Source organism: Dama dama, chromosome 30 (genome assembly GCF_033118175.1).
Source record: "Dama dama isolate Ldn47 chromosome 30, ASM3311817v1, whole genome shotgun sequence".
In the NCBI taxonomy this organism is placed as follows: Eukaryota; Metazoa; Chordata; class Mammalia; order Artiodactyla; family Cervidae; genus Dama; species Dama dama.
The window spans coordinates 73148380-73169559 of record NC_083710.1 but is presented as its reverse complement, the minus strand read 5'-3'; the positions used below and the strand labels follow the sequence as shown (position 1 = coordinate 73169559).

Below are 21180 nucleotides of genomic sequence, written 5' to 3'. Positions count from 1 at the left end.
TTTTTTTCTTTTCATTTATTTTTATTAGTTGGAGGCTAGTTACTTTACAATATTGTAGTGGTTTTTGCCATAGATTGACGTGAATCAGCCATGGATTTACATGTGTTCCCCAACCCAATCCCCCCTCCCATCTCCCTCCCCATCCCATATTGAGTGCAGCACTTTCACAGCATCATCTTTTAGGATTTGAAAGAACTCAACTGGAATTCTGTAACCTCCACTAGCTTTGTTCGTAATGATGCTCCCTAAGGCCCACTTGACTTCACATTCCAGGATGTCTGGCTCTAGGTGAGTGATCACACCATCGTGATTATCTGGATTGTGAAGATCTTTTTTGTACAGTTCTTTTGTGTATTCTTGCCACCTCTTCTTAATATCTTCTGCTTCTGTTAGGTCCATAGCATTTCTGTCCTTTATTGTGCCCATCATTGCATGAAATGTTCCCTTGGTATCTCTAACTTTCTTGAAGAGATCTCTAGTCTTCCCATTCTATTGTTTACCTCTATTTCTTCGCATTGATTGCTGAGGAAGGGTTTCTTCTCTCTCCTTGCTATTCTTTGGAACATATCAAATGGGGATATCTTTCCTTTTCTCCTTTGCTTTTCACTTCTTTTCTTTTCACAGCTATTTGTAAGGCCTCCTCAGTCAGCTATTTTGCCTTTTTGCATTTCTTTTTCTTGGGGATCGTGTTGATCCCTGTCTCCTGTACAGTGTCACGAACCTCAGTCCATAGTTCATCAGGCACTGTCTATCAGATCTAGTCCCTTAAATCTATTTCTTACTTCCACTGTATAATCATAAGAGATTTGATTTAGGTCATACCTGAATGATCTATTGGTTTTCCCCACTTTCTTCAATTTAAGTCTGATTTAATTTAATTTAATCCCGAATAGCTGTCACATAAATAATTTCCTTCACTGAGACATCCAAATTCCCCACAAGCAGTTCCTAACAGGGAAATGGGAAGAACCAAGAAGGAAAAGACAGTGTGCATTTATCCTTATTTATCTGGCCATGAAACATTCTTGTAAAATGAATGTTCCATGAACACACGTAAAGATACACTGTTCTAGATACACTCAATTCAAACTGAGTCACACACAGATCTGGGCTCAATTCTGAGAGTTTAACAGGAGCTGGGGTGTTGCATCAAGCTGACAAAACACATCATTAACTTACCTTTCCTGCACCCACAGGTCCAACCACAGCTAACAGTTGACCAGGTCTGACAGTAAAGGAAAGTCCTTGTAGGGTTGGGGTTGCTGATGCCTACAAATTAAAGTTTTTAATTTAATTTACCCATTTTAATAAAGTAACACAAATTTTTTTATAAAGTGGAAAAGATAACAATAGTCAACATAACTGATATGCAAAATACAATCCACATTTTCCCCTTTCCTATTTTAAGATACTGTATCCTGGAGACCTCGTCATCAAATTTTATCTCTTTGGGGATTTGAGGTAGCTTTAGCTCACTTTAGGAAGTTTCCTTCTTTTTTCCAACTACCACACAATTGCGCTCATTTCATATGCTAGCAAAGTATTGCTCAAAATTCTTGAAGCTAGGCGTCAGCTGTATGTAAACTGAGAATTTTCAGAGGTATAAGCTGGAATTAGAAAAGGCAGAGGAACCAGCGATCAAATTGCCAGCATCTGTTGGATCACAGAAAAAACAAGGTAATTCCAGAAAAACATCTGCTTCATTGACTAAAGCCTTTGACTGTGTGGATCACAACAAACTGTGGGAAATTCTTCTAGAGATGGGAATACCAGACCACCTTACCTGCCTCCTGAGAAACCTGTATTCAGGTCAAGAAGCAACAGTTAGAACTGGACATGCAACAACAGACTGGTTCAAAATCAGGAAAGGAATACGTCAAAGCTGTTTATGGTCACCCTACTTGTTTAACTTTTATACAGATTACATAATGAATCACAAAATGCAATCTAGAATTCTGACAGAATATAAAAACCTCAAACATCCAGATGATGCCACTTGATGGCAGAAAATGAAGAGGAACTAAAGAGCCTCTTGATGAAGGTGAAAGAGGAGAGTGAAAAAGAGTGAATGTTGGCTTAAAACTCAACATTCGAAAAACTAAGATCATGGCATCTGGCCCCATCACTTCATGGCAGATAGAAAGTGGAAACAGTGACAGATTTTATTTCTTGTGCTCCAAAATCACTTCAGACAGTGACTGCTGCAGCCATGAAATTCAAAGACGCTTGCTCCTAGGCACAAGTGCTATGACAAACCTAGACTGTGTATAAAATGCAGAGACATTACTTTGCCAGCAAAGGTCCATCTAGTCAAAGCTATGGTTTTTCCAGTAGTTATGTATGGATGTGAGAGTTTGACCGTAAAGAGGCTGAGCACTGAAGAATGATGCTTTTGAACTGGGGTGTTAGAGAAGACCCTTGAACAGCAAGGAAATCCAACCAGTCCATCCTAAAGGAGATCAGTCCTGAATATTCATTGGAAGGACTGATGCTGAAGCTGAAACTCCAATACTTTGGCCACCTGATGCGAAGAGCTGACTCATTAGAAAAGACCCTGATGCTGGGAAAGATTGAAGGCAGGAGAAGAAGGGGGACAACAGAGGATGAAATGGTTGGATGGCATCACTGACTTGATGGACATGAGTTTGAGCAAGCCCCTGGCGTTGGTGATGCACAAGGGAGTCTGGCATGCTGCAGTTTACAGAGTTGCAAAGTTTTGGAGATGAGTGAGTGACTGAACAACAACAACAGAAATGCTGGAGTGGGAGTCCATTCCCATGGACAGAGGGGCCTGGTGGGCCACAGTCCATGGGGTCACAAAGACTCAGAGACAAGTGAAGTGACTGACTACTTCATACTTCAGCTCAAAATACTAGATCTGAGTTTTCAAGAAAAGATGTATTTGTGCTCTATATCTTTTGTTTAAGGTGATCCTATTGTATAGCACAGGGAGTTATATTTAATACTCTGTAATAAAACATGATGAAAAATAAACTAAAAATTAAAAGAAGAATTTATATACTTTAAGTTCAACATGTGCTAAAAAAAGAAAAAAGTTAAACATGTGCTAATACACTGAAAGCTCACTTGAAAATGAGAAAAAGAGCAACACGTCAAATGCCTCAGACTGATTTTACACTTAATCTCCATTCAATGCAAACCTTATCCCTGATTCCAAGAATTTTTATAATATATTCTAAGTAAATGAGCAAGTCACATTTTACAGTATATGTAAAATCTCAAAATTCTCCAATAAATCTATGTCACAGTTGTCTTTTAGCAGTCATAATTTTGGAAAGCAAGGCTTCTTACCTTTTCCCAAGAAGCTGTAAAAGTATGCACATCCACTATCATTTTACCATCTGATGGAAGCTGAGGGTAGTACTGTGACATCTCATCAAGTAAGAGAAAGTTCTACAGAAAAAGGGAAAACATAGATTGTTTATACTGCAAGAACAAAGCACAAACAAAACAACTGCTTCCCTGGAATTTGCAATAAAGTTTTATACCTACCATTTATACCTACCTATCATTTTACAACTGTATTTTATTACGTCTTGGTTCACATGAGAAATATTAAATAGTATATAGTATGTAATATACTATTATTATATGTACAAATAAGTATACAATATAGTATAGCATATATATATAAAACATAGCATATGCACACATATATAGAGTATGTGTGTGTGTGTGTGTGTGTGTGTAAAATAAATAAATAAGAGTTCCTGGCCAGAGGCTATCTTTGTTAACTTTCTCAACAAGTGTCCTCGTTCCTCTCTAAGAAGAATATATGACTTCAAACTCCAATACATTTAGAACCTGGACATTTTTATTGTTTTATTTTTGTGTTACCAACAATAAACAGGTGAGCTGGTAGGAAATTATTTCATAAATACTAACTGAATCCCACCATGTGCCAAGCAGCAGGTAACACTGCTAGAACACAGAGGAAGGCCCTTCCCAGGCCGTCAGGAAGCAGGTGGCACAGGACAGGCTGGGAACACAAGACCAATAACAGAGACTCTGAGTGCAAACCCTGCACACAATGCTTTTCTCCTCGTGTGTGTCAAATCCATATCACTGCTTGTCATTAACTATCACTTAAGTCATCATTCTAAAAAGAAAACTGTGTTAATTTCTATGTCTTAAAAAAAATTTCACAAGCATCTTTTCACAATCACTGCCTCTTCCTAATCAATGCCCTCCCTCCTCCACAGCAGGAATGGCTGCACCTCCCACTTCTTGTTATCTTCTACACCACTTAGCAGCTAACTGATGCAAAGCAGCCAAATAAAACAGTCTCATAAACTGCTACAAAGTTGACAAGCACATACCAGAAAACTCCCTCTTGCCTTGCAAATGCTAGATATAATTCAATGAGAAAAGCTAGAGCAATAGAGAAATTGAACAAACAACTTAGACCATTCCCACTCCCCAAGGTCCCCAAAATTGTGAACATGGGGCAGAGACTGCTGGCTGTCCTTGAAATCTGCTCTTGTTCTTCTGCAGTAACAAACCCTGGATTTTAGCTGCACATGGCAACCTGGAAGGAGGCCCTCCCTCTGTCTCCAGGCTCCCAAGCAGACAGGAGCAACCGCATGACTAAATCCATGGCAGTGGGGAGTGACAGCAACCAGGACCTTTCTCTGCCCCAGCCTGGGCCTTGGGTGCTGCCAGCGGGGTCAGGTCACATGCAGTGGAGTAACATAAGAAGAAAGAAAGAGTCTGGGTCCCAATACCACAGAGGTTCACACTAGCCATGGGACTAGTTATAGGGAGAGTTGTATCACCACAAAGAAGATACATCCTAACCCCAGTTAGCTCAAAATGTGACTTTATTTGGAAATGTGGTTGTTGGAAATGTAATCAATTAAAGTGAGATCACAAACAGCATCGAAACATGTATATTATCTAGGGTGAAACAGATCACCAGCCCAGGTTGGATGCGTAAGACAAATTCTCCTGCCTGGTGCACTGGGAAGACCCAGAGGGATTGGGTAGAGAGGGAGGTGGGAGGGGGGATTGGGATGGGGAATACATGTAAATCCATGGCTGATTCATGTCAATGTATGACAAAAACCACTACAATATTGTAAAGTAATTAGCCTCCAACTAATAAAAATAAATGGAAAAAAAAAAAAAAAAGACAAAAAAACGTGAGATCACAGTGGAGTAGGGTGGGCCCTGAATCCAATATGACTGGAGTCCTCATGAGAAATGCAGAGACAGATTTACACACAAAAAATAGCTACCTGATGATGGAGACAGAGGTTGGCATGATGGCTTTCAAGCCAAGGAATGTCAAGGTTTGCCTGCAACCACTCAGAGCTAGCAGAGGCAAGAAAGGATGCTCCCTTATCAGATTCAGGGGGATCATACTCTGCTGACAGCTTGATTTCAGACGTCTAACCTCCAGAACTGTGAAACAAAACATTCCTGTGGTTTTAAGCCACATGTTTTGTGGTACTTGGTATCAGCAGCCCCAGGAAACCCATACAGAGCCTCACCAGGATTCTTGCATGAGAGAAAAATGAATGACCTCTGTAAGCAGCTTTAGCATGGGTACCTCTGGGACCCACAGGGAAACCAAATCCTAACCCATATGGGGGGAAACTGAAACAAGCATGTGAGGATGCTTGAGAAAGAAAACAACACATAAATAGTAATCTACTACCTTAAACATCTTGACACCCCATCTATCGTGCCTCAGAGTCATAAATGTGATTGCAAACTTCTACTTAAAAAGAAGAATGGGTCAAAACTGAATGTGAAAACCCTTGTGCAGGAAAAGAAAGATAGGATCCTTGCATTTCTATCAAATATCATCTGGTGGAAGATGCTTTCATTCATTCCTTTCTCCTCTCATTCAAGCTCACTGAGAACCTAACACTGAGCACAGTGACTCCTACCTGCCCGGAGCCTGTGTCCACCAGGAGGCAGGATGGACAGATAGTGGTCTGAGGACACGTTTGCAGGTTTTCAACCACCGCAGCCTGAGTTCTCTCTCCCCACCACCATCGTCAGCCAGGCACCAGCTCTCAACTGTTCTGACACAATTCATCTCTCTCCCAACTCTCTTTTCCTCTTGAAACAGCATAATTTCAGAATCTTACTCACTATTAGCTATTTCAATAATGCAATTTTTCTTTTTCTGGTTCCATACCCAGTCCTCCCCAACACCACTGACCTACCCCAAGACAACTCCCTCATGATCTCCTTACAGCCCCTCTGAGAGGGTCCACAAAATTAACACTCCCCCCAGTGACCCACCTGCACCTAAGTCCACACTCCCCAGGTGGCCTCTGCTTGGACACCCTGAGTACTGACTCCACCCACCCTTCTGGTCCATCTCAAATACCAACCATACTAAAACAAGCTCAGGATATCCTTAGCTGGCACTGCCCTCCCTACCTCTGAATCCCCTGAGGAATATTAAGTGACACAGAGGGGAGACACTACATCATTCATGCACCTTTACAGTCCCAATTCCAACTAAGACCGAGCCTGTACAGTCAGCCCATCGAAGGCATCAGCTAAAGGAAGGAACAGACTGCGTGGTTGTTCAAACCATCCAACCACTGACTGCATGACTACAGCCTTACATAGTCTAAGTTGACACAGCAACAAGCAAAAGGTGATGAGACAGGCTGGGACCTGGGACCCTGTGTGGGAGCGCTTGCACCTGGACAAACATCTCCTTGAGCAACAAAATACAAAGAAATCCTAAGGGACTAAACATACCTACACACATGCAAAGGCACTTACAAACAGTAAGATACAAAAATACCACAAGCCAACTAGCATTTCTGAGCTGCTGGGAGCAAGCAGGGAACTGTGTACGATCTTGGCACATGGCAGACTACTTAAGTCACCCCTGTGACTCAAACACCAATCCTCCCCTACCCTCACCCCACTTAAGGAACCAGCCCACCCTTCTCAAAGAGTCAAGGGGGCATCAGTTTCTTGTTTCCATACTTTGTGCTGCAGCACAAGCCTCAGTAAAGCCTTGCTTGAATTTCTCGTCTGGCCTATTATCAACTTCTATTGATTAAAAAGATCAAGGGCCCTGGAGAATAATGTACATGTTATATATCTGGTCTAGACAGAATCAAATACAGTTTCAGCTTAAGCATGTAACCAAGACATCAATACTCAATGTGTATACATTAGAATAGAAATTCCTCACTTTCAAACAAAAGATAGAGAAAAAGAAAATTATGCCCTAAGTGAAGAATTAAATTTATTGAGCACTTGTCCACAAACAATACCTCTGAGGGGGACAGATGTGACAGTCTTCCAAGGGTTAAATGAGACCCCATTCAATACATGATCAGCTCCTAAAGGCGCCAGAAATGCTGGCTGGATTTTTCTCCAAGACTTAGTCTGATGAAAAAGCTGAAATTAAATGGCCAGTAGAGCCATGAAGTGCAGACCCAGAATAGATTATGCAGGAAAGTATCAATGCCAGAATAGCAGCCAAAAAGACTGACTTCTTTGTAGCTGGTAATGGAAAACCTAAAGCTGCTTTCTGAACAATATAACCTGAGAGACAGATTTTAACTAGATGTTAAAGTTACTGAAGACTTTTACTGAGTGCGTTGAAGTTGAGACCTTTTGCAATCATATTGAAGTCATCCAGTGCCAAGACCATGGGTCCCCCTTCCTCACTTAGAGAAAAATAGAGAGACTTCTTGGGCTTATGAGGTCATTATAAATCATTCATTTTTACAGAGCTGATTTAATCAGTATTTTAAACAGAAATACTTGAGCACCTACTGTGTGCCAGGCCCTTGTCTTTGTGATAAAAATTATTTACCCCTGACTATTTAGGGACAGTTAATTTAAAAAAGGAGACAATAAGTATGGTGGGAATCACAAGTTTGAAAGGAAGAGGGCAGCTAGAGACAGGCTTAGACACTAGTAAAATAAGGACAGGAACAAAAAAGCAGAGATAAGAAATCAACAAGAACACCTATTTGGAGGAAAGAATCCATTTTTAAACACAGAGAACTAAGTGAATGTGAGGCCACTCTTCCTGCCCAGGGAACAGGGACTTCTCAGCAAGTTCCTCCCCTCCCGGCCCAGAGAGGAATCCTAGTCACTCACCCCAGGACTGTGCACAGTCACTGCCTAATCATCCCAGTCAGCACAGCAGATGCATCTGTTTGCTTCTCCTGCTTTTAGACATTTTAATCATCCTGCAGCCATCACTGCACATCAAGAGCCTGTGCTGCTGCTATTTATACTATCGGTCCTAAACAAGCATGGATCTTACAGTACTTTTAATGCACTTTACCTAAGAAAAGAGGGGAATACATACATTTTGGAAAGATTGCCAGCTTGGTACTGAAAGAGTTAAATCTCACCTAACTGGCATATAGTGGCACCACATAAAAGGAGGCATTTTAGGTAAAGTCCACCTAAAACTTTAAAAAGTTATTTTTCACTAAACCTTGATTCTTTGGATGCTGACGATGACCTCTGACACCTTCTCGATGGCCATGGGGAAGTAGAGGGTGCTTGAACATCTCAGAGCCTCGAACAGCGTCACCACCACAAACACTTGGCTGGCTGTGATCATGTTTTCAAGAACCACATTGCTGATGAAGGTGACAAAAATCATGATTTTGCTCACAGCAAAAAATGATGCCAAATTCATGCCCCTAAGGTAGGAACTTCTCAGAATCTTAGAAATTTCCTTCCTGTAAAAGAAAGTAGGACAAAGGTTTTATAAGAAGCATCAACATCAGTCAGTCAGTCAGTCAGTTCAGTCGCTCTGTCGTGTCCGACTCTTTGCGACCCCATGAATCGCAGCACGCCAGGCCTCCCTGTCCATCACCAACTCCTGGAGTTTACTCAAACTCATGTCCATCAAGTTGATGATGCCATCCAGCCATCTCATCCTCTGTCGTCCCCTTCTCCTCCTGCCCCCAATCCCTCCCAGCATCAGGGTCTTTTCCAATAAGTCAACTCTTCGTATGAGGTAGCCAAAGTATTGGAGTTTCAGCTTCAGCATCAGTCATTCCAATGAATACCCAGGACTGATTTCCTTTAGGATGGACTGGCTGGATCTCCTTGCAGTCCAAGGGACTCTCAAGAGTCTTCTCCAAAACCACAGTTCAAAGCATCAATTTTTTGGCACTCAGCTTTCTTCACAGTCCAACTCTCATATCCATACATGACCACTGGAAAAACCATAGCCTTGAGTAGACGGACCTTTGTTGGCAAAGTAATATCTCTGCTTTTTAATATGCTATCTAGGTTGGTCATAACTTTCTTTCCAAGGAGTAAACGTCTTTTAATTTCATGGCTGCAGTCACCATCCACAGTGATTTTGGAGCCCTAAAAAATAAAGTCTGACACTGTTTCCACTGTCTCCCCATCTATTTCCCATGAGGTGATGGGACCAGATGCCATAATCTTACTTTTCTGAATGTTAAGCTTTAAGCCAACTTTTTCACTCTCCTCTTTCACTTTCATTAAGAGGCTTTTCAGTTCCTCTTCACTCTTTGCCATAAGGGTGGTGTCATCTGCATATCTGAGGTTATTGATATTTTTCCTGGCAATCTTGACTCCAGCTTGTGCTTCTTCCAGCCCAGTGTTTCTCGTGATGTACTCTGCATATAAGTTAAATAAGCAGGGTAACAATATACAGCCTTGACGTACTCCTTTTCCTATTTAGAACCAGTGTGTTGTTCCATGTCCAGTTCTAACTGTTGCTTCCTGATCTGCATATAGGTTTCTCAAGAGGCAGGTCAGGTGGTCTGGTATGCCCATCTGTTTCAGAATTTTCCACAGTTTATTGTGATCCACACAGTCGAAGGCTTTGTCATAGTCAATAAAGCAGAAATAGACGTTTTTCTGGAACTCTCTTGCTTTTTCGATGATCCAGCGGATATTGGCAATTTGATCTCTGTTTCCTCTGCCTTTTCTAAAACCAGCTTGAACATCTGGAAGTTCTCGGTTCACGTATTGCTGAAGCCTGGCTTGGAGAATTTTGAGCATTCAACATACACGACATGAATTCAGTGCCCTGTGTAAGTGGCCTCTTTCTAGGGAGTAGACACAGATTAAGATAAACCATCTCTCACATCAAGGAGACACTGCACACCCAGGGGTCTGCCTCAACACCAGGATCACACCCTTCATCACCACTTCACTCTTTCAAGTAAAAGGAAGCTTTCTGTCACACTTTCAAACATTCCGGGTCAATCAGACTGGGTTTAAAAGTTCATTCAACAAACATTTGTAATCACATGTCCTGTGCCGGGCTCCTCACAAAAAGACACAGCCTGTCCCATCCAGGAGCTCATGAACTTGTGGGGAAAGAGAATTAGCAGCCGCAAAATTGGGAGACATTTGACAGAGATTGTCAGTACAGACCCCATGGGAGCTCAGAGCAGAGGCGTGTAACTTGGAACAGTGAAGTCAGGGCAAGTTACACACATGACCTGAGAAGATGAGCTGGAGTCAGTCAGACTTGGTGGAGGCCAGAGAAGGAAGATGGGCTCCGCATAGGTGCTAAGTAAGAAGCAACAATGTGGAGTCAGAGAAACGCTCATCAGATATTTAAATAAAAGATGGGAAAACAGTCTACAAATATGAAGCAAAACAAAAGGGACAGTATTTTCATAGCTCGATTTGAACTAAATATAGTGACTCATGAGCTTTCTTGGTGATAAAGGATCTACCCTCAATGCAGGAGATATGGCTTCAATCCCTGGGTCTGGAAGATTCTCTGGAGGAGGAAATGGCAACCCTCTCCAGCATTCCTGCTGGGAAATCCCATGGACAGATGAGCATAGCAAGCTACATTACAGTCCACTGAGTCACAAAGACTCAGATACAACTGAGCGACTAAGCCCAACACCAGTGAAGAACAGTGATTCATACAGTTTGGCTTGATACAGGTACACCCAATCTCTATAATCTTCCTGTTTATGGGCCATCAACATAAATTACAATTTTAGTTTGAATTTCATTGTCTCAAATACTATCGTAAAAGCATTGCTAATTGGGATTTGAGGTATTAAGAACTACTCAGAATTTCATTTTTATATAAGTAAGAAGCATATATATTTTTTCCCTTGAGAAGATGGTAAATGGAAAAGCAGTGATAGTGATGTCTATTTTCCTCAACCCTCCTGCAACATGTAGGGGATGCAGTCAATAGTAAGTATTTAAGTTCACCTTAATGTGAAGGTGAACTTAAATACTTCTTTAGTAAGACATCTAAAGCATCCAATAGAATAGGAAATAAAGCATGAAAATATGGAGTGATATCTATAAACTTACCTTCTCAATTCGGTAATAAGGTCTATAAATGACTTTTCCCAAACATTCATTTTTATTGTTCTGATGCCAGTTATGACTTCACTCATGGTCCTGATCCTGTCATCTGTGAGAGCTGCGGTCTTACTCCTGAGGGGAGTGAGAGATGAGCCTTAGTGACTACAATCAACTTTGTTTAGCAGTAGCAATAGTGGGCATGGGGGCGGGAGGTGGTGGCTGGGAATCAAATGCTTCTTTACAGCCCTTTTGCATTTAGAACACAGGCAGGTCCTACTCAAAGTACAAATGGAGAAAAAGGCTTCACCATTCATTCCATTTCAAGAAGGAACTTGGAGAACATGCAGCATCGACTAAGAAAGACCTGAAATGTGTCAGATACAAACTGTTTGCTCAAAGAGGTCACGGTCAGGTAGAGAAGGCAGAAGGACACCCAGGAAGACAGTGTCTGTGCTGTAATAAAATAGAAAAGTTCTGGGGAGGAGAAAAACTGGGATTGCTAATTCTACCAGGAAAGGAGAACAAGATTTTCAGAGACCTTATAGAACTGGAACAGAGCCTCAAAGGATAGGGAGTATCTCTCTCTCCAGCAAAGACAGGAAAGGAAATTTCAAATACAGAAAGACACCAAGCACAGACCTGCACACACACAACACACACAAGAACTCAGTGACCTTCAAATAGCACAACATCTCCATCACCTGACAACCACCCACCTCCAACCCTCTGGGACCTGCATCAGGTCTAACTCAGCACCAGAAGGCTCTTCACCACCAGCCACTTTTCTGTCACATGTGCTGGTATGAATGTGGGGCTTCATAAAGATACAATGAAGATCAGCCTGGCCCTTGGGGTGCTTATAACTTAATGGAAACATGAACATAAATACCAGAAAAGGCCCCAACACAAGAATAACAAAAATATATGTGGTGAGAAAAGGGCCTATAAGATTATTACTATTTAACAATATTTAAACAACTTGGACATGGGTAAATTCTGCTGAGGGACACTCTACTTATTCAGATACTGTGCCAGGGGGACCCAGTGAATGCCTTCCCTGTTCCTGTTTCAGGATCAGCCTTTAGCATAAGACTGGAGCCTCCACTGGCTAAGCCTTAAGGGTCTACAACCCACACAAAGAAGAGACTAGAGAAGACATTTGTCTTATTTTTTAACAAAATCATCAGGCAGACTGTGGATGTTCCAATTACATATTATCAATTTTTAAAAGAAGTATTTCTCTTACCGGAGTGATGAAAACAACTTCCCGATGCAACTTTGCAAAAGCAGAAGAATAATGAGAACTGCCATCCCAGCAAGACACGACATTCCTATTTCCATCCAGAGCAGGGCAGTCACTGCGATAGCCTGCAGTGGTCCCACCCACAGATAGTGCAAGAACATCATTACCTTAAAAAAGAAAGACAAAGCCTTCTTAGAATGGTATAAGAACCGATAAGGACACAAGGTAGAAATAATCTGCTCTGAAGCAACAGACAGGAACCTAAACAGAAATGATCTCACTGGGTTTTAAACCTGCTAAAGCAGAAATCCAAGTGTCTATCATGGCATCTGGTACCATCACTTCATGGGAAATAGAAGGGGAGACAGTGGAAACAGTGTCAGGCTTTATTTTGGAGGGCTCCAAAATCACTGCAGATGGTAACTGCAGCCATGAAATTAAAAGACGCTTACTCCTTGGAAGGAAAGTTATGACCAATCTAGATAGCATATTAAAAAGCAGAGACATTACTTTGCCAACAAAGGTCCGTCTACTCAAGGCTATGGTTTTTCCAGTGGTCATGTATGGATATGAGAGTTGGACTGTGAAGAAAGCTGAGTGCCAAAGAATTGATGCTTTGAACTGTGGTATTGGAGAAGACTCTTGAGAGTCCCTTGGACTGTAAGGAGATCCAACCAGTCCATCCTGAAGGAGATAAGTTCTGGCTGTTCACTGGAAGGACTGATGCTGAAGCTGAAACTCCAATACTTTGGCCACCTCATGGGAAGATTTGACTCATTGGAAAAGACCCTGATGCTGGGAGGGATTGGGGGCAGGAGGAGAAGGGGACGACAGAGGATGAGATGGCTGGATGGCATCACCAACTCGATGGGCATGAGTTTGAGTAAACTCCGGGAGTTGGTGATGGAAGGGAGGCCTGGCGTGCTACGATTCATGGGGTCACAAAGAGTCGGATACGACTGAGCGACTGAACTGAACTGAACCCCAGATGACACTGTTCGAGGGTAGCACAGGGCTGACTTCAGCGATGTCCAGGGAGAATCAGACCAGCAGTACTGAAGGAAGATGTCAATTTTGTCTACAACACAGATGAGCTCAGGGCTTCCCCAAATGCTCTCTGTCCTAGAATTTAGACCCCATCTCCTCTGGGGCTCCCCAGCATCCCAGGAAAGCCTGTATTATGGTTCCTACCACTCTCTCCAGTAATTATTTGTGTATTTACCTCCTGTTAGGCTGTGACTTCTATAGGGCAGAAACTAAGCTTTATTCATCCCTGAAAGTAAGTAGGGGCCTTACTTCATGTTTGATGAATCAATACTTTAAAGAGAAGGGTCTAGTACAACACAGATCTGACCAATAGCTACAATGCTCTGGGTCATGTGATCTATGCCTAAGGTCAGTGAAAAAAAGACTGTGGAGGGGACAGCAGAGAGGAGGCTGTGTCAGGCTGGGGACCACCCACTTGAAGGCTCCCTATGCAGCAGGCACTGAATAGGGTGCAGGGGAAAGAACAATCCCTGCTCACCAGGGATTTCATCACCTAGAGGAGGAGGAAGACAGTCTAGCAACACCCACACCATATGCCAAGAAGGGCCATGCCAGGGGGACCCCTAGGGACACTAACCAAGCTGGGCAAGAACATTGTGTATATTTATTATTAGAAAAACAAAACTCTCACTTATGAAATAATACATATAATTACCTCTAAACTGTACACAGAGAAATGAAAGTTGGATATATAGAACCTTTGTCTTATATCCTCAATGGAATCCTGGCCAACACCAAGCCTGGCACCTGGCATCCCAATAAGTTGAACCCAGTGAGAAGAAAAGGAAATGGAAGAGGATCCCTCAAGGGCAGCTTACCTGGTCAAACCTGCTCACATCGTTGGACAGCAGGTTGACGATCTGGCCTGTGGTGGTCTTCCCCATGGCTGAGCTACTCAGGCGAAGGGCCTGAAATGAGAGAGGGAGACAGAGATGTGGATTCCTAAGGTGATACCAAGTCATTTTAGAACATAACACAATGGAGCATGTGTTCTGGGGTCCTGAGTGGTGTCAGCAGGAGCAGGATGACCCCTGACAGCAGGGATGTAGGGACCCCTGTTCACCCTCTAACTCCTCAGTGTGGCGGCAGCCCCGCCTGCAAGGACGGCAAAGGGAGGAGCAGAGACAGAAGCAAAATCCACCCCCTGTTTCAGTGAACTTGGACCTGCCTGAAGGTTAAAGGGTGTAGGTTTAGGCTTAGGAGCCAACTAAGTAATTTTTAGCTAAATTAGGTGAGACTGGAGAGGTTGCCTTAGGAAAGAAATTTGGAGACTTGGACTATAAATCTGGACTCAATCGATCATTCTATGGGTGACAATATTTAAACACTTTGGGTTTAGTTTCCTCATTCTGAAATGAGCAAGTATAATGTTCAAAACACTGTTCCTGTGAGGAAACTGTGTTCTTGACGCCAGTCTGCTGATTGTACAAAAAACACAACCTGTGTTGCCCAATCCCTTTATTTAGTAGGAAAAATGCCCTAGAGATCTGAGGAAGCTGAAAAGACACCAGGATCTGCTTCAGCAGACCACCAACAAGAGCAACTAATCCAAGCAACATGTCATACTTTACAAAAAACTTTTCGTTTACTCCTCAACTTGAAGAAAACAATGATCAAGTGAGAATGTAAAATGATAAAATCACAATGGAAGAGAAAATGGAAGTTCCTCAAAAATTAAACATGAAATTAGCATACAACACAGCAATCACAATACTAAGGATATACTCAAGAAAACTAAAAGCACAAACTTGAACAGACAGTTTGTACACTGATATTCACAGCAGTAATGTTCACAGCAGCTAAAAGGTGGAAACAACTGTCCATTGACAGATGAAACAAATACACAGAATGTTGTATAGATCTATAATGGAATATTATTCAGCCTTAAAAAGGAATTAAATTCTGACACCTGCCACAACATGGATGAAGCTTGAAGACATTGTGCTACAGAACATAAGCTAGACACAAAATGATAAACACTGTATGATTCCACTTACATGAGGTACTAAAGTAGTCAAATTCACATAGAGAAGAAGTAGAACTGGTGCTGGGTGAGGGGACAGAGGTGGGGAGTTAGTGTTTAATGGGAGCAGAGTTCAGTTTGGGAAAAAGACAAAGTTCCAGAGATGAATAATGGTGATGGCCACATAACAATGTGAGTGTACCTAATGTCACTAAACACTGCCCTTGAAAGGACTGAAAATGGTAAACTTTAGACTGTGAGTATTTTACCTAAAAAAAAAAAAAAAATCAAAAGCCACAGGTAATTTTACCAAAGCTGTGGAAATGTATTAATCAATAAGTGGCAAGTCATTTTTATATACTTCTCCCTCATGATCATTCAAAATTCAGCTGAAAACAGCATGAAAATGCTGAATGTGCCATTTTAGGAGCAGAAGATGTGTAGCCTTAGAGATCTCCTGGAGACCTGCCCCAGCCTGGAATCCATGGTGAGGATAAACTATGGCTACGGGCTTAGAGCCATCCTATTTCTATCACCCACTCTGATTTCTCCCCAGAACCAGGGATCAGGAAGTGGGGCCTGAGCATGAACCACAAATAATCAGAGGGGCCTTTCAGAGCTGCTCAGCAGCATTAGCTTTGCCCTAAAGAATCAGCCCACCTGTAACCTGAAAAGAAGTGTCTTGTTTCCATAGCACCAGGACTCTAGATGCAAGGCTGTGCATGAGGAAATTTGTCTTTTCCAGGTCTCTGGAATTTCAAGTTGTGTCTATGTTATAATCTCCATAATTCCTGACTTCATAGAGGGCCAACCTTTTAGTTAAAATCAAGCCAGCAAATGAACTTCTTAGGAGATATTTACATTCAAGTAGGCCAACATGTGAAATTAAAAGATGCTTACTCCTTGAAAGGAAAGGTGTGACCAACCTAGACAGCATATTAAAAAGCAGAGACATTACTTTGCCAACAAAGGTCCGTCTACTCAAGGCTATGGTTTTTCCAGTGGTCATGTATGGATGTGAGAGGTAGAGTATAAAGAAAGCTGAGTGCCAAAGAATTGATGCTTTTGAACTGTGGTGTTGGAGAAGACTCTTGAGAGTCCCTTGGACTGCAAGGAGATCCAACCAGTCCATCCTAAAGGAGGTCAGTTCTGGGGGTTCATCGAAAGGACTGATGTTGAAGCTGAAACTCCAATACTTTGCCCACCTGATGCGAAGAGCTGACTCATTTGAAAAGACCTGATGCTGGGAAAGATTGAGGACAGGAGGAGGAGGGGACAACAGTGGATGAGATGGTTGGATGGCATCACCGACTCAATGGACATCAGTTTGGGTGGACTTCGGGAGTTGGTGATGGACAGGGAGGCTTGGTTTGCTGCAGTTCATGGGGTCGCAAAGAGTCAGACACGACTAAGCGACTGAACTGAACTGAAGCCAACATGCCAGAGCAGATTACATTTCCCAAAGGCAAGATTCCAAAGTGTTGGTGGGAAGAGGAAGAAAAACAGGTGGACAATGGCTCACCTGTGCAGCAAAGAGTGATCTTTGACTAAACCATCACCTCACACCTAACTTAAGGTTTTTGCAACACCGTTCAGGTAAAAGTTTGTAACTATTCTAAGAGTTAAGTATGATCTGGAAAGACAAACATTTAGCCAATTTGTGGGGAAATCTGAATATCCATCTCCTAAATAGTTAGAGATGCAACATAATAACAAAGATGATGATACATGACAATGAAGATGCCTGACTGGAGTGTACGGGCAGAACTGCAATTTCCACATCACCCAGAAGGAAACCAGCTTAGATGCTGTTGCCAAACACGAAGTGAGATGCCAGGTCCCTAGGTTCACACAATCCTGAAAAGTACAAGACCCTGCTCAAGGAAAGATGAGGAGAAGACATCACACTTTCTGCTGAGAAAAGTATTGCAAAGAAACAGAAGCTCTATTATAAGCAGCAACGAGGTAAAAGAAGCAATATTTTCAATTTAAGCTGCTTGGTTTTATCTTTCAATGAGGACTTTATTTATTATTAAAAATTGCATATGTTTAAGGTTACAACATGATACTTTGGTATAAATACACATTGGGAAATGATCACTGTAGTGAAACCACTTAAAAATATCCACTATGTAATATACTTATCTTGTTTTACATGTGTGGTGAGAACATTTAAAATCTACTCTCTTTGAAAATGTCAAGGATACAATACAGTCAAATAAGGATTTTTTTTAAAACAGTCTAAGGCAAAGAGATATCCAGGATCAAGTTTATACAGAGCCCTTCAGCTCTTGACACTGATATATCTGTGGCAATACCTTTGTTAAGATACCTGAAAGCCTTACTCTTTTTACACTAGTTTAGACATGGGTAAACTATGGAATAATATCATGGCATTCCTCAATACAAAATCACTGAATACATTAAATCACTTCTTATTAAAAGTGCTATAATGCATACTAAAAATAAAAGGAAATATTGTATTAAAATAATTAAATAAAGAGCAAAAAATTCTCTCTAGAATTAATAAAACAATGTAAAATGTCAAGTTTCATCTCAAAGATCCTATTTTCTTTAATACCATTAACTAAAATTATCTATAAAATATAAGGAGTGAGTCTATATTTGGCATGAATTCTCTTTATATTTTTCTTTAGCAAACATAATTATATTGAATATAATTAATGGGTCTTTTAAAATTAGAATCATTCCCTTTATCAATTACATTCTCTGCTCTTAGATATAGTTTCATAGATCCAATCGCCAAAGTTCACTTTTAAATACAAATTTGATGTAACTGAAGGTATTAATGAACGACAACAAAAAATTTCCATAAACAGCACTATGGGATTTAGTCATGAAGACATTGAAAATCAACTTGAACTTTTAATACTTATTCTTGAATATTAATTTAATATTTTACACTACAAATTTAGTGGTTATTATGCCACAGCCTGTGGCTAAAAGTTGTCAAGGACAGCCCACACTTGATCTTGAAAGAAAACTTTTCTTCGTTTACTGGTAAAGTTTGCTTCAACAACAACAAACTTGGCTTGATGCAAAAGCAAGCTTCTCTAGGAAGGGGTAAGCAATTCCAGTTACAAAATTTGTAATTTACAGAGAACTTTCCCCAGATGTTCCTGATTCTTCAGGTGAGGTGCACACTGTGGTACTGAGTGACACTCACCTTGCGGTAGATCATGTGGCACACGGCTACTCTCAGCCTCATCCCCACACGCTGAATGTGATAGAAGTACAAGTGGTGCAGAATGGCCCACACGAGCACACAGGCGCTCAGCCCTGCCGCATAGCCGTAGGCTTCGTGCAAAGCAGCAGAATCATTAGGATCATAGTTTTCAACATAACTAATCATTTTCCCCAAAAATATGGGTTGAACTACTCTGGTGCCTTCCTAAAAGAAAAGAAAAAAGTCTTAATTAGAAATGTCAGTTTTTCTTAACACAAGATTTATTTTTATCATTAGCATGTTAAACATACATTTTTGACAAAATGCTACATTCATGACTAATTTAAAAGAAAAATATGCAGATCCACTATCTCCTATAAGACAAGCGGCAACAGTCTTAAACTTAAGGTAAAATTTTACTTTCATAGATAGTAAAGCTTTAGCGCCTTTTGCTTAGTACACTGTGGATGCTCAGCATAAATATCACAAACAAGCTCAATACCAACTGAGTCTTAAGATAAAGAAGGAAAAAGGTGGCAGAAGAAGAGTAAGAAATCTGCTTCCACAGGAACAAGCCTGCTGGCAGCCTGCCCCTGGCTGCATACTCTCAATGTCCCAGCCCAATAGAAAGTCACATATGGTTCATCTATGGGAGACATGCTTTTATCACCTTCTTCGTGAACCTTTACGAACTAAGACACTGGCACAAACACATTCACTATTTTCCACCCCAACCTCCACATGTCTGTAGATCAAGAGAAAGGAAACCAGCTTCAGTTGGAGTACCACAAAGAAACCAGGCTTGGGAGCTCTGCAGGCTCTCAGCTCCCGAGAGCACTGCCTCAATATGCCTCTACCCCCTGGAAGTTGGAATGTTCCTTGGAGTAAAAAAATAGACACGGTGGAGGCCAAGCTAAAAAATCATGTCTTCCGTGGTTCTCCATCCACCATCCACTGCACTTGGTGGTTTGGAAGAAATTTTTCCAGTCCTCTCTTCCCCAAGGCTAAACCAATTGACTCAGGATGCACAGAGGCTTCCACCCAGAGTAAGACTTAGGGAAAGCAAGCTTCTTTCCCAAAGAAAAAGGCAAAGAAACAGCAACACCTAACCACCCTGCCAAACAGCCACTCCACCCCACAACCTACTTCCTCACTCTGGTCACTCCTTGAAGGTCCCCTTCTCCCCAGGTCCGCTTCTTCACCATCAAGGAAAATCACTCAACAAATCCAGATCACCAAAACTAAACACCTTGGCCCACAATATCATGTCCTCCACAGACTTCTCAAAAGACAAGATGCCAAAAGCTTGGAAATCTTTCAGGAACAGGGCTTTTCCTTTTTTGGCAATCCCTCCTTACTAACACAGACAGGGTAAGCTTGGCTTACCTGACAGGTTTGCTTTGATAGTTCTCTTCTGTCTGTCTGAAGCTGAGGAACACACACAAGAGGAGGGAAGGAGAATCCACAACAACAAATACCAAAAAAAAACCCAAGCATTTTTTTGCTCAGCCAACCAGTGCTTGATCAGAATATTTATCAAAAATGTCCCCATCCCTCATATGGGGGTCTCATTAAACCTTAACATTCCTGTCTTGTTCTATCAAATGGACACATGCATGCATACACACACATTCACAGGCTACACCAACTGCCTCTCCCTCCATGAAGTCATGGAAATTTCCACCTACTCTAGATGATAAAGGGAACACTATTTATTTGAATAAGTGTAAGATGATCAGACCTGAGTGAAATGATCAGTTCTGATACATTTCTATCATTTCCTGTCATCCATCCCAAGAGGCACAGAGAGCTCATGGAAGAGTCCCTCATACAGCGGACTGTCAAACACACGGTTTATAGAGTTTCCTGAGATAGAAATGTGGAGGCCCACACAGAGAAGCAAGAATGTCAAAACTGTACACACAGGCAGTCCCAGCCCAGGTGTCACCAAGGGCAGTCCAGTGCTGCACCCACAAACCACCAGAAGCACAACAGTAATATCTGCCATCCCAAACTTTCCTGAAATTTATGATTCTGTTTGAGAATCACTGTTGCCTGTTACTCAGCTCTCCATTTGAACCTAACATACTTGTGACTACAGGAGAAATAAGAGTAATGCCACTCCCCAAACAGAATATGGATAAATGCAACAAATTTAGCAAAAAAGTTTGCAAATAAAGGTAGGTCACTGCTGCCTAAGAATATCTGGTGTTTTTCGCTGAGAAACAATATTTAATAACCCAGTTGAGGGACCTCCCTGGTGGTCCTTTAGCTAAGACTCCACACTCCCAGTGTAGGGGACCTTCGTTCGATCCCTGGTCAGGGAATTAGTTCCCACAGGCAGCAACTAAGACCCAGCATAGCTAAATTAAAAAACAAAAAAACAAAAAACAGTTGAAGAAATAGCCTCATTAAGGTATAATGCAAGTTCATGGCTCAGTCTTC

General features: G+C 41.6%; 1 protein-coding gene across 32 annotated transcripts in view; it reads right to left on the bottom strand.

Annotated features, from left to right (window-relative positions):
* LOC133049270 (ATP-binding cassette sub-family C member 4-like) overlaps positions 1-21180 on the bottom strand; it is a 374395-nt gene that overhangs the window by 336569 nt on the left and 16646 nt on the right. For all 32 annotated transcript variants that reach the window (XR_009691263.1, XR_009691264.1, XR_009691268.1 and 29 more), the window contains exons 4-10: positions 18736-18960; positions 14404-14493; positions 12542-12705; positions 11302-11427; positions 8459-8708; positions 3313-3414; positions 1180-1269 (exon numbers count right to left, since the gene is read on the bottom strand). Coding sequence is in view for 18 of the 32 variants with exons in the window: in XM_061133239.1 (XP_060989222.1) it covers positions 1180-1269; positions 3313-3414; positions 8459-8708; positions 11302-11427; positions 12542-12705; positions 14404-14493; positions 18736-18960 (1047 nt within the window). In the remaining 14 variants the exon portion in view is untranslated. The remainder of the gene's footprint in view (positions 1-1179; positions 1270-3312; positions 3415-8458; positions 8709-11301; positions 11428-12541; positions 12706-14403; positions 14494-18735; positions 18961-21180) is intronic.